Consider the following 14906-nt stretch of genomic DNA (forward strand, 5'->3'; position numbering starts at 1 on the left):
TCAACGATGCAGCTGTAGAAGTTCTTGAGGATCTTGGTTGACATACCGAAACTTTCATAGCCTCCTCAGGAAATACAGCCGCTGTTGTGCCTTCTTGACCAGCTGTGTGGTATTAAGTGTCCAGGTAAGATCCTCAGTGACCTGGAGGCCCAGGTATTTGAAGCTGCTCAACCTCTCCACTTCAAGCTCTCTTGATTTATTGTGGCTGGTGAGACTTCCTCTCCTTCATCATGTCCATTATAATCTCCTTCGTCTTCTCTGTGTTGAGGGTGTGTCCTCGGAGCCACGCTATGTATTTATTTGTATGTATTAATGTATTATTAAAGTCAAACACGACATCTGCGCACAGACACCGGTCACTTCTGCCCGGGTCTTGTACTTCGATTTATGGAGGAAAGGAACAATCCAGAGTATGTTCGGGTCGTTTATTTACCTCTTCCAAGCAAAAGAAATACAAGCTTCGTTCACGATCGACCGATTCTTCCTGCGACTCAACAAATTGAAAGTCCAGGAAAGAATAGCCTCAAGCTGTAGAAAGCTTGCGCTATTTAAATCCAATTCCCCGCCCAAGGGGTCAAGTCTTCCGGCTAAATTTTTCTTTCAAGTTTTCTGATCCCCGGTGTCCCGCTGAGAGAGCTTGCATGTTGTCTCCTGTAATCTTATAATTCAGATGTTCCCGGTTGATGGTCACACTCGTTATGGGCATTGTTTCCTGTTTACCGCTTCCCCCCTGGTGTCTCTGGTTGCCAGGCCGCAGATATGTTTATTCTACCGGTGATTTGACTCTAATCCTGAGTTGTGCTGGTCCCTAACTCAGTAATCAGTATGCATGTATGTTGATAGTGTGTGTAAGGGGGGGGGGGTGTTTCCCTGCTCATAGCATCAGGCAGAGTATATTTTATTATTCCCTAACTTTATATTTGATTATCTTTTAGCATTACTTTAAGTATGCCGTATATGTATATAACAATTTTATTCTGACATTATTATCTATACTGACATGAAAAGAATGATCACATAATGGTCAATAGTTGATGTTAGTTGGAATGAAGCTGGACTCACTGGTGACAGTTGCTGAGAGGAGATCATTGAACAAACTACTGTCCATCATGGATGATGACAGTCATCCTCTGAACACTGTCATCAGTGAGCAGAGAAGCAGAATGAGTGCACGAATGCTCCTACCCAGGTGCAAAACAAATAGACTCAGGGACTCATTCATCCCTCGGGCTATTAAAATTGTACAATTCTGAGTTCGGGGGCAGGAGTGGAGTGAGAGTATCTGGATGTTCTGTTCTATGTTAGTCTTTATATCCTTTGTCTTTGTTATTTTTCTTTGACCTTTGTTCTTTGTCTTTATCTTTAGACTTAGATTGTGTCATCTTGTTCTTCTTCTTTATGTTCTTGTTCTTATTTTATTTTTTATGTATTATTTTTTATTGTTTATGAAAAATTGCTGGCTATTGGAAAAAAAACAATTTCCCTAAGGAGACCTCCTGAGAGATCAATCAAGTTTTACCTTACCTTACCTTACCTAACCTTACCTAATTGCAACGATAGAAAAACGACATTACCCATAATGCCTCATACGTACAAGCTGCGTCAACGGTTATTGGTGCGTGCGCTTACGTACAGCACACAGCGCGCCGTGCCATCTTGCTGCCGGTCTCGGTGTTTGTGAGAGGTAAGTTTAGTTTCGTGGTATATTAGATGATAAATGAATGGGAATGTTTTTTAAAAGCACTAAAGACCGCTCAGTGCGACATTAAATCCATTATGATATCCACATGGAAGCGTACATGATAGAAACCTTCGACACGCCTATGGAAGGGAGCTGCTGCGGGGGTACCGAATGTAATGGGCCCACAGGAGCGGCGAACACTCGGGGTGACGGGGGATATTTTTAGCCAACTGCAACCAGAACCTTCAAAACGAATCCTCGGCCACACGCGAAGAAACGACATTGCTACATCTCGTGGCGTTCCTTTGCTAGCTTTGCCAAGTCAACACAAGCAAGAGGAGCGCTCAGGAGCTAGCGGCTAGTTAGCAGGATATAATTAGCTCTTCACCGAGTTCAAGGTTTGCCTTTATTTAGGCGATCACCGCATGGGTCATGGATGACATTGGTCCTTGATGTAAAGGGGAAAACAATGTCCTAGTGTATTATTTGGAGTCTCGAATGTTCCAGAGACTATGGTGGTGTAGTAGCACATGACTGACTCGCGTGTCATCGCGGGAGAGGAGGGTTTAAGACCTGGGTGTCGCTCTACAACCTTCTCACTTCCTATACTATACTGCTATCGATCCAATACGATATCAGCCCAAATAATACATGCGTTGGTAACTTTTGGGGTAAAATTGTATTTAAAAAAAATTGCTTGATCCGATCATATTCATCAGAACAATTGTCAGCAACAGTAGGTATGGAGGGAGACCCGACCTATTTATTATTATTACATACGTTTTAACCTTTAGCTAGCACTGCACGATGTATCGTTTGTATGCAGATTATTTGATCTTTTTTGTAACAATAGACTTCCTGCTTTTATTTTGTAAAATAGCTGGTGTCAATTAAATACTTGAACAATTCCACACCTGATCATACATCAATAAACGTAAAATCCGAAGGACACCCTGAACAGGTCCAGGGCAGACGTATAAACAACCCATCACACACACTTTTATAAACAATAACAACATTCAAACGTATAAGCTGTACACGCTTTGTTTCTTATTGTTCTCTTATTGTTCTCTGCAATCATCATTTGTACTTTCGATGTGTTTATGTTGTTGGCAAAACAATGTGAAATGACAGGTAATGAACTTGATAAATAAACCTAGTAGCATTTAAAGAGTCTTTTAATATAAATAATTATTTTTAAAAACCTAAATGGCCATACTTGCTTAATAAAGAGCTTAGAAATATTTCAGATAGTGTGTCGAATCCCATGTTAAGACTGACTTCTTTTTTTTTTTTTTAAATATAAACGGTTTGGCAACCAATAAAGATGCAGAGCACTACCAATAAGTTACCATGTATTGATTGTCAAACCTAAGAACATCAACAATGAATGATCATATTTACACAATGTGAAATATGGGAAAAGTTTTTGTCAAACCATGTAATATACATGTCGCCAGAAGATAATTCATTTCTGATATCTGCATTGATTCCTTTGATACATCACATGAAAACAAATTAAAACATTTGAGTATATAAAAACATCTATTCAACCACATCTTGACTTAAATGTGAAACGGTATTAAACAATCTGCTGCGAGTTAATACAAATACAGTCATCAGGTCTTGCCTTCTAGTACTTCTAAATTAAATGTCCATTATTGTTTAGGGCTCCTGTGGGGAAGAATTAATTCAGAGCAGGCCTACCTATGTCAGAACTCGAATGTCAGGTTACTTCAACTGCAGAATTAAACAGCTGGGATAAAAAACGTTTAGCATAAAGCATGGTTCATTCAAAATTCAACATCCTCTGTCAAAAATTTTGTATGATGATGACATTTGTAAAGATATGTGACAGACCTGTGTGTTCAAAATTGCCTATCGGTTGACTTCACACTGACGGGCAGATCAGGACTTTATGTCAGTCATCTATTTGGAAGAGTTGTCTCGATAAGTGGCACTGGATACTGTAAACTATACAATGAAAATATTTAGTATTTTTATGTTAAGATTGTAAAACTTTTGTCTTGTCAGTGTTTTGTAGCACGGTGCTTCAGAATGGCCGCCCCACTGTGGGTGCAAATAGGAACCGGCTTTGTGCAACATTACTACAATGTGTTCGATACCAACAGATCACAGCTTGGAATGCTCTACGTAAGTCTCTACATTCTTTTTTTAATTCATGTTCATTTTAAGCAGCAAAATAGGCAAAATGGCAAAAAAACAAACAAGATGCATACTGTTAACCGTACTGTTACGTGAATATATATGACAAAATATGACTTAAAATATTTATGTTTAGTATGTTATGATGTTGATTTATGAGGACAGGTCAATCTGTATGAATCAGTCTAGAAGCTGCAAGCTTCATTATTATTATATCACTAATGTTTTGAATTATTTGTAATGCTGTTATACCCGCTAACCACCCGTGTTAGCTCGGGTAAGAAAATGAGACGGAGCAGAAGCTCCATCGTAAGAAAGCCAAGACTGTATCAGGGTTGATAATTAATGACCACCGGTGCTCGTGAACAACATGACTGTCCTTAAACTTCCATCCTCTAGTGTGATCACTCGATTCTGTCGTGGGAAGGGGAGCAGTTCCAGGGCAAGAAGGCCATTATCGATAAACTCTCTGTGAGTCTGTTTTCTTTGCCTCACACCTGCCGCTCTTCACTTCACTTGACTTGTAATAATATGATTATGTGTGACTGTATTTTCAGAGTCTGCCCTTTGGAAAAATAGAGCATGTTATAACGGCACAGGACCACTTGCCCACCATGGACTCCTCCATCCTCAGTATGGTTGTGGGGCAGCTCAGGGTGTGTGTCACTTTCATTTTTCTGAAGCATGTATATAGTCATTAATGAAGTATACTGCACTTTTAGTGCCAAAACCATTAGGGTGCTTACAAGTGAAATTCAAGCATAGAATCACAAGGATCACAAAAGCCAAAGTGGGGCGTTAAACATGATGCATTTAATTGAGCTTTTAATCTGACATGTGTTACACCAACTTTCACTACACCAGAGGTTACCAACGTGGTGCCCCACAGAGTAGCCCTTTGGATCTGTTCAAAAAAACATTTTTTATACAATAACCACATTATTATGTTTGATTTTGTTTTTCCCTTCTAGTTGCCAATTTCCCCCATTGGTAATTGTTAAATGTTTTATAATGTGATCAATATAGTAGAAGAATATAATTTCTTATCCAAAATAATAATCTAAATTTATTCTGCGTCATTTGTGTTCCACAGGCGGACGAGGACAACGTCATGGGTTTCCACCAATGCTTCATCCTGAAGAACATGAACAACACATGGATTTGTACCAATGAAATGTTCCGACTGGCGCTCCACAACTTCAGTTAATCAAACCTTGGGCAGGTGGCTTGTCCCCTCCCTGCTGGCTCATTTAAGAAGCAAGCGGCAAGACAAATACTTTTTCATCTGATCTGCACTCAAGCAACAAGAAGGATAATGGCTCCATTAGCACCCCTAACCCTTTCCCTGGACTTCCATGTAATCAGTCTGCGCTGTTCTCGCACGCCTGGTTCTTTAGTGCGCTAGGCACTCTTCTAACCCCTCCTGTACGTTTTCTTCAACATTTCATGGAAGATGGCAACAATACCCAATAAAACCTGGACGATTTCTTAACTTTTCCTTCTTTTCTCTTTACTGACATGCTAGTTTTAAATGTTGGTCAAAAGATAGACATGTTCTACCTGGCTGCCTCCTGCCCAAGGTGCATTGCTAATCATTACAAAATGTAGGTCAATGAAGAACTCTGTCTGTGATTGGCTGCAGAAAACCAGACATTGATAGATGAGTTGAGAATTTAGAAATCTAATGCAGACCAACCATCTCAAACAGGTTTTTATTGAAACAGTCTTTTTAGTCATGCGACAGAGTTAGCCAGTTTATCACCTTGTTTTGTGAGTTTTGATAAAACCCTCTGTTTTTGTAAACACGCTCACAAAAGTTTCCCATAATAAAGTATTTTGTGTGTTTGTGTGTATATATATATATATATATATATATATATATATTCCTCGTCTGCCTGTGGAATACAAATGACACAGAATAAATAGATTATTATTTTGGATAATAGATAATATTCTTCTAATATTTATCACATTATAAAACATTTAACAATTACCAATAGGGGCAATTGGTAATTGTTAAATGTGTGTATATATATATATATATATATATATATATAGAGTCTGTTTTACACGAAAATTAGTTATAAAACACTAAAACTGAAGATGGACTCCGGGCCCCACTGAAGACAGACGAAGAAAATCGGCTCTTGATATTAACGATCGGAATTCCATGAATGTTAGGGTTGAACCGAATGTAACTTTAAAGCCTTAAACATAAAAATATAAATAATCTTGTCAAACCTTAAAAATGTATTAGAAATGGGAATGGATTATATGTGTTCATTCATTAATTCAAACAAAATGTACAAAAACAGAGCTAGCTTACTTTTATCTTTAAATACATGGTGCCTCATGTACTAATTGTTTTATGGATTTCTTTCTAAAATCATACATACACTCAAATCCAATAATCATAACATCAGGTTCTATGATTGGTGCAAAGCCGCACTAACCAAGCTTTGCTTAGTTAATCCTCGAGGCCCTGCCTCGTCTCTGAGGCTGTGTATCAATACCCAATTTATGTGCCCTCACTCACTTGACCTCAGCACTGCCATGTGGGGGAATACCCGCTGCCATTTTAAGGGTCGGTCAAAAATCTGAGTACAGCAGAAGTGAACTTCGAGAAATCTGCCCTTGAGGTCAAAGGGATCGAGTGAATATCAATGTAAACTATAAATTACCCACAATTCATGAAAAACATCAATGTGGATCTGTGCTAAATATGCAAACTAGGCTACCATTTGTTGCTGTAACTCTAGAATAATCCCACGTTACTATAAATCATATAAAATAACAATAACAATAATATGTTTCTGTATTGACTTTATGACCGGTGAGACCCAAGACCATCAGGAGGAGAACCATCTATCCCTGGTAGGTCCAGAAAAAAGGGAGCTCTCACCCAAAATAACCTCTCTGTGGATACCGCCTCACAGCCCACATCAGTAAATACAGACTAATGCATAAGAGCATCAGAAAACTGTCACCTACCACAACAACAGCTAGGTGGAATGATGGCAGCGTGAGGATGGTGATGATCTTCAAATGGAGCGGTAGATAGAGACACGGACTCTTCGACTCCAAGGAAGAGACATACAAATTAAATGGACTTGGTTATTAGCTTGATTTTATTCTGCCTTAGAACAGAAATGTCAAAGGGTGACAATATTTCAACATAACAGTTTTTTCATTCACATCTGTGACATACAGTATAATGATAATTTCCTGATGGATATCTCCAGTGGGATTATTAAAGTCTATCTAATCATGCAAAAGTGTATTAGAAGTGTTATTTTATTGTGTTTACAGGCCCATGTAAAGATGCGATGGAACTGCAAAGGTTTGGGATAGCAAGCTTTCCAATAGCTACTGGTTTAATACCATTATTAACTTTTCTGTCACAGATAAATAATATTGGACGATTGAAATGCATTGTTTGATAACCTATTTTCTGTACAATCAAGTGGTTATATAAATGTAGTTTATTTTGTTTGAAACACAGAGCAGCTACAAGAGGGGTGCCTCTTACTCTTAGCATCTTTACTGGGTGATAAATGTTTCTAAATCCTATCACAAAACAATACATGCTCTGGTACTGTTTGTTCGGAAATTACAATAGTAATTGTCCCCTAAGTATAGCCTATTGATGTCACTCTTAATATTACACAATGTATTGTAATTTACATGAAAAGTTGTTGAAAAACCGACAATCTGACTTGATGTTATTGTTCAGCAGGTTTTAACTATAAAGTAAGTAATAGTTATGTGAAAAAGTTTTCGTCGGTTTACTGTGGAATATTGATTTATTTTCAATAAAGTAAAGTTTATTAACGTCATCCTTAATATCTCACAATATATTTTAAAACATTATTTCAGAAACCTTTATAATTGATGGAAATCTTACTTTGTTGTCATGTTGAGCCGGACCAGCAACCTCCCACTCCCCAAATAAAAAGTTATGAATAAAATCTTGGGTAAATCCTAAAGTGCACAGGGAGCCAGTGTAGCAACACTATGGAGGTATTATGTTGTTGTGTCTGTTAGAACCTGCTATGTTTTGAACCAGATGTGAAAGAGGGCTTTTGTTTATGCCAGTGAAAATAGAGTTGCAGTAGTTTCCAAGGAGTCAAATGAATGCATATAAACATTTGACAGAGCTTGAATAAGGAGTAGAAGTAGTAGTACCTAGTAGAAGAAGTAGTATAAGCAGTAGTAGAATTAGTAGTAGTAAGTAGACAAAAGTGATTTTAAAGTTGAATGAAGTTTGTAGGTGTGAGTAGATGAATGTACCTGAAGGTCAAAGTGCAAGGAGTTGAAACATGAGTTGAAGATTTTTCCCATACAAGTGAATGGGGCAAAAATTGTAGAAAAAGTGGAATAGAAGAAAGAGTGAGAACGTAGACCGCATTTCGGGAATTAGCCGAATTGATAAAAGTTTGAATGTTTAAAATTGGACAGAACAACACAGGAGTTCCAGAAAATCAAGGAAAAGCCTAAACAAATAAAAACGTCTTTAGAATTTTTTTGAAGGAGTCAGTAAGGTCCATCAAGCGCAAAGAGAGAGAAAGATCATTCCAAAGCTTAGGAGCAACAGCCTGGAAGGATTTCTCTCCTCTGGTCCTGAACCGTGTGCGAGGAACTATCAGTAGATTCTGATCCACAGACCTCAGAGCCTGAGCTGAGGTGTAAAGCTGGATCAGATCACTGATATAAGGAGGAGCCTGACCATGTATAGCTCTGATAGTAAGAACCAGAATTTTAAAATTGATCCTGAAAGAAACTGGAAGCCAGTGAAGAGAAATGTTCGGAGATCGGAGAAATGTGAGTTCTTCTACTTGAGTGGGTCAGAATTCCCACACAAATATTTCGTTTCTCATATTTCTTGATCCAAACTTGCAAAAACGTGCTGCCAGCAGGTTTCGGCCTTAGTGTTCCTACAGCTGGTTGCAATCATCGTCAAATAGTAGAAGAAGAAGCTGTCACATCATTTCCAGTTAGCGCATAGCAGCAGTGTTTGATTTTTGACATGCTATCTGTCGAGAATTTGCGTACTAGTTAGTACTACACCATCCTGATGCATTCTAACCCCCAGTGCACTAAGAGAAGTATGCGAGTATTTCTGTACCTTGATGAAAACACATAATTTCATGTGGTTTTGTACCATAATCATATATTAAACATTTACCTGATGCCGTAAGTAGCCTATAGTTAAATAATACAGCAGTGCAGTGATTTTAAAGCATGTATATTTGAATGCAGGTTTTTACCAATCAACTGAAGAACTACACCCTGATCACATAATAGTAACTGCTGAGTTGATTAATGTTTAAATTAATTTAAATTAATTTAAACTGAGTTGATAAATGTTTGAAACTGAGACAGCAACATTACAATGTATTTGATTACCCTCCAGCATTAATTTGTACTAGCATTAAGTATGGCCAAAAAATTCAAGTCGAACAAATACAACAGCACGTTGATAACAGTCAACACACTAATTTAGTATTTTTCTATCACACACATGCACACATATGCACACACAGTAATACATTTGACCTCCATTTTATTTTTCAAATCTACAAGACTAAAACATTATGTTTTTGATAGAATATCCACGATTGAATAGCAGTTTAACTCCACAGCCCTAAAAACCTTCTTTATTTATGATCGTTTCTATGTTCCCAACAAAAGACTTGAATTACAATTACAATCCGCTATGTTGATCATGTGACGCGTCAATGAGTGTGTTCACATCTTTGTGTGACAAAGAGAAAAAGAAGAGCGTGAAACAATTCCAGCGCAGCCGTGATTCTCCGGAGTGTTGCTGCAGGTCTTTTCACAGGCGATGGTTGGATGTTGCTGCCAAGAGATGTGCGACCAACTCCAAGGATTTCACGCTCATGTTCGACCATGCTGGTTTCTGAGGGAGAATTCTTCACATGAATGTTGCTCTCTTGTAATGAAACGTCCTGCAGGGTTTGTTTACCTGAAGGGTTTAAAACAACAACAGCAGAAAACTAAAAAGAAGTAAGGTGGAATATTAATTTATTCATCTTACTGATTCAAATGTTTAAACACATCAATTGAGCTGTTGAATCTGACGAGGATTGGGAGCAATCAAGTGAAAGTAAAGGTAAAGGTACAGCTTTTGGACTTGAATTTGAAAGGTTGACTCTTATAGAAGAAGCTCTTATTTCTACCTCCAGTTTTTATAGAAACAAAGATGAGTAGAAAAGTGTAGATCAGGGGTAGGCACCCTGGTCCAGAAAGAGCCGCAGTGGGTGCAGGTTTTTGTTCCAACCGATCAAGCATATACAGTTTAACCAATGAGGTTTCAGCTGAACAAGCAACACCAGACTGACAATCAACTGATTACACTCCTAAGACACCTGATTGGTCAAAATGTGTCCTCTTGAATGGTTGGAACGAAAACCTGCACCCACTGCGGCTCTTTCTGGACCAGGTTGCCTACCCCTGGTGTAGATGATACAGCTGGAACTTCTCCAACATGATCAACATTCTCTTGTGAATAATTGGTTTCTGGGATTTGAACCCAGAACTGAAAATATAGGAACCAGGAGCTCTACCCACTGAGCTATAAACAGCAGATTTAATGCAACTTTGAAATAGAAGGTGAAAAAAAGGTGAATGTCAAGTATTTTATCATAAATCCAGGGATCAATTTAATGATTCTTCTTCTGTGTTCTTCTAATGTTCTTACAGTATCTCTTCCTCTTTTGTTTATCCTGTGTCAGGTCACGGGGGCAGCATGTATATTGAAAATAAACAGTTTATTATTCATTCAGCAAATTCATTTCCCTAAGATCTCCAAAGGGATTGATAGAGTCTGGAAGTTGAGCAATATTTAGAAACACGTGTGTAACTCTGTTTTTTCAAGAGTTGTGTATAGACTAGCAGATTTAATGTATCGAGTCATGATTCAATGATTCAATACTTTAGAAAAAGAAAAAATACCTGATGTCAAGATGTAGTGGATCTCCAATAAGCTGGAAAGCGATCAATACAGCCTTTTACTGATCAAACCCTAGTCCAGGAAGTTTTATTTAGTTTGGATCATGTCTTCAGTGATCAATACGTTTAATGAAATTCAGAGATTCAGAGGTCTTGGGTTTAATACCCGGCTATATCTTTAGATTTTTAACACAGATTTACAATAGTGAGGGTCAAAGGTGTCCAAACGAAATGAAATGGAGTCAAGCTCCTCTAGTAGTCCAGTGATTTGAGTTCCTGCATGGCCATTCAAAGTTCTTGGGTTCAAGCCCCAGCTGTACCTTTAGTCTTGAGATTTTTAACTCAGATTTAAGGTCAATTAAAACAAAACAAAATCATCTATTGTAGGTGTGAGATCAACTGACCAAGCTTCACTAGCCTTCCCTCAAGGAGCTGTATCAAACCATACCAGGTCCACAATTGTCTATGAAGAGAACAAAAGGAGGGGTTTATCCAAGTGACTTAAAAAATTGTCTGTTCTTTTAATGTTACTCCCACCCATCTCTTTTATGATTTCATCACTTGTCTCTGAATGTATAAATGTCTGGTGCCTATGGTCAAGTGGTTAGAGCAAACTTAAATGTGGACATCAGAAGGTTGCAGCTTCAATTCCTACCCTTGTCATCATGTTTTTATCATTTCATAAATAATCAAGATAAATATATCCTGATCAAATGTCTGAGTGTGGTCGAATGTTTGGATGAAACATCCCTGGTCTGTAAGTCATCTCTGCTTGTTATATATTATATATATATCAATCAATCCAGACATCATGTTGTAGAATAAGATGTGTTATATACACCATTCATTGAAACACTTAACTAAGTAAGGAAAAAGATGAAGAGAACAAAAGGAGGGGGTTAAACAAGTGTCTTAAAATGTGTCTGTCCTTTTACGTAAGTAACTTATTTAGTAAGTAACTTATTTAATGTTACTTACTTATGTCCTTACTCACTGATGTATTTAAGTATTTACTTATGTAAGAAATATGAGAGGTTTAAAGGTAAGACAAATTTTTCTTTTCAAAAGTTATCATGGTTACTTGACTTTCATAAGTTACTTATTTAGCAAGTAACTTATTTATTGTTACTTACTTGTGTGCTTAATTACTGATGTATTTAAGTATTTACTTATGTAAGAAATATGAGAGGTTTAAAGGCAAGAAAAAATTTTACTTTTCAAAAGGTATCATGTTTACTTGACTTACATAAGTTACTTATTTAGTAAGTAACTTATTTAATGTTACTTACTTACATACTGATGTATTTATATATTTACTTATGTAAATAAGTAATATGAGAGTATTAAAGGAAAGAAAAAAATTACTTTTCTAAAGGTATCATGTTAAAAAAAAATCTTGTATTCAACATTTTTAGCTATGTGCCAATTAACGCCACAAACCAAAGGAGGAGGTTATATTTTTATTTTGCAACTGAAGAAGTGGCTTCAAAATGTGTCTCTCATCCCCTGCGCGAAGACTCCTCAGGTTCTCCATGTAGCAGTTTCAGACGCTCCTGGGGGAACAGAAGACGTCACATCTCAGGTCAAAGGTCAAATACAACCGTCAGAGCAGCAGATCCTCACCAAGACGTTCCTGAAGTCATTCACATGCTTCTATATCATGTCATATTACATTTGCATACTGTTTCATCCCTTTCTTTAGTCTATAAAAGTGTTTATTGTGTTTAGTTCTGAAATGTTGGTCTTTTTTACTGACAGGAGTTGACACCTGCAGTTGTTTATGTTCCGCACCTTGTTTATGTTGGATTGTTCAACAATTCTTCTTTTCCATCAATAACTTTGTAGTTCCATATGTTTTTTTTATTTTTATTCAAAGCATGAGCAGAGTTCTCTCACAATTGCTCAAGAGAGTTGATATTTTAACACTAGTATCAGATCTGGATCAGTTGATACTAAGCTCTGGTATTTGTATCTGGACCAGAAAAGTTGGATCAGTTCATCCTTAATTATTGTATTATTGACTCCAAGATACAAATAAGAAACTTCTTATAAACCTTTCCTTCATCCTCAGCATTATCACATTCTCAAGTCTATTTAAAAATGCACTCCTAATATTATCATTTTTAATTACTAAATGGATTATAATAAAAAAAAAAGAAATCTTTGGATTTCCCTTAAAAAAATATACAGGAATTGTAATATATAAATAACTATGTTTTCTGTAGATTATTTTGGTTTTCTTTATTCGTGAGCAAATTTAAATATATAAACATGTCATTAACTAATGTATGGATATGTTGTGTCCATCTTTAATGAAGGAAAGATATTAAATAAATACATGGCTCGAGTGTGAAAACAAGAGATTCAAATTAAATATTTATTGTCGAGAGATTTTTCTTTCTCATCATTTAAAAGATTTTTGATAGACTTAAAAACATTTAAGGGTGATAAACAAGGTTAACTAAAGTAAAAGTAAAACCCTTGAAATAAACATTTTTCTTACTTTAAACCTTCAATAAATTAGTTTGAATGAATACATTATTATATATTATAACCACATGAATTAACATTTAACCAGATTTTCTTGACTAATATTTTACTTTCCCCATAGGTGTGGATAATGTGCTACTGACCTTTGACCTCATTAGTGTCAGGTGTTCTTCTTAGCTTTAGCATTAGCATTAGCGATGACTCTTTCAGATGTGATTTTAATTTAATACATGCATTAACCATAAAGTGGCAGTTCTATTGTTTTACAGTAAAAAGGTTTTGCGGGATACAAAACTGATCTTTCATATCTATCAATTAGGAAATAATTGCATTTAATTGTTCAAATAAATAATAAAAAGCTTTTTAAAACGTTTCAATAAAGAAATATAGGGGTATGTGTGTTACAAGTTTTTTTTAAATATATTTTGCAGGTCCATGTGAAGATGCAGTGGAAGTGAAAGTGTTTTGGATGTAAAGCCTTCAAATAGCTATTATTTTAATACCATGGTTAACGGTTTTGTTATGATAAAATATATTGGAAGATCTTATTTTCTGTAAACTGAGGTACTATGAAGAAATGTGTGTGTGGGCTCATATTATATTTTAATTTAAGACGGCTAAATATGTGTTCTAAATTGTACTGGAGGTAAAATATTTGCCCACCTTAACCTGTTTAGTTTCATCATTTTGTAAAAACTAACCTGCTTTAATCATAAAGTCTGTAGGATTCATAAAGTCTTGTAAGATTCACAAAAGTCTCTAGGACTCATTAAAGTCTGTTGGATTAATGAAAGTCTGCAGGATTCGTGTGTCTGCAAGATTCATTAGCGTATTTTTAGGATTAACCAACGTCTGTAGGATTCATGAAAGTCTGTTGGATTCATGAAGGTCTTTAGGATTCATGAAGTTGCTAGGATTCATGAAAGTCTGTAGGATTCATTTAGTCTGTAGGATTCATTAAAGTCTGTAGGATTCATTAAATCTGTAGTATTAATGAAAGTCTGTAGGATGTATAAAGTCTGTTGGATTAATGAAAGTGCAGGATTCATGAAAGTCTGCAGGATTCATTAGCGTCTTTTTAGGATTAACTAACGTCTGTAGGATTCATGAAGGCTGTAATATTCATGAAGTTGCTAGGATTCATGAAAGTCTGTAGGATTCATGAAGGTCTGTATAATTCATGAAAGTCTGTAGGATTTATTAACATTTGTAGGATTTGTGAAGGCTGTAGGATTCATGAAAGTCTGTAGGATTAATTAAGTCTGTAGGATTAATTAAGTCTGTAGGATTCATTAAGTCTGTAAAATTCATTAAAGTCTGTAGGATTCATTAAGTCGGTAAGATTCATGAAAGTCTGTAGGATTCATAAAATCTGTAGGATTTATAAAGTCTGTAGGATTCCCAAAAGTATAAATATAAGTAGTAGTAGAATTAATAGTAAAGGTATAAGTATAAGTAGCAGTAGAATTAGTAGTTTAATTACAAGTACAAGTAGTAGTATAATTAGTAGTAAAAGTATAAGTAGTATTAGAATTAGTGTCAGGGATTTTCTCTCGGACAATCGGAATGAGAACAGATAGTGTTAGATTAACAAACA

The 14906-nt window shown here is 36.2% G+C and overlaps 1 protein-coding gene across 1 annotated transcript; it reads left to right on the forward strand.

Annotated features, from left to right (window-relative positions):
* Window positions 1-1570: 1570 nt before the first annotated feature.
* nutf2 (nuclear transport factor 2) lies at window positions 1571-5339 on the forward strand. The gene is made up of 5 exons (XM_087797907.1): window positions 1571-1684; window positions 3716-3835; window positions 4247-4318; window positions 4405-4503; window positions 4941-5339. Exons 2-5 carry the CDS (start codon window positions 3740-3742, stop codon window positions 5052-5054), a joined length of 381 nt encoding a protein of 126 aa, XP_087654033.1. The 5' UTR covers window positions 1571-1684; window positions 3716-3739; the 3' UTR covers window positions 5055-5339.
* The last annotated feature ends 9567 nt before the right edge of the window (window positions 5340-14906 follow it).

Source organism: Callionymus lyra, chromosome 8 (assembly GCF_982586985.1).
Source record: "Callionymus lyra chromosome 8, fCalLyr1.hap1.1, whole genome shotgun sequence".
In the NCBI taxonomy this organism is placed as follows: Eukaryota; Metazoa; Chordata; class Actinopteri; order Syngnathiformes; family Callionymidae; genus Callionymus; species Callionymus lyra.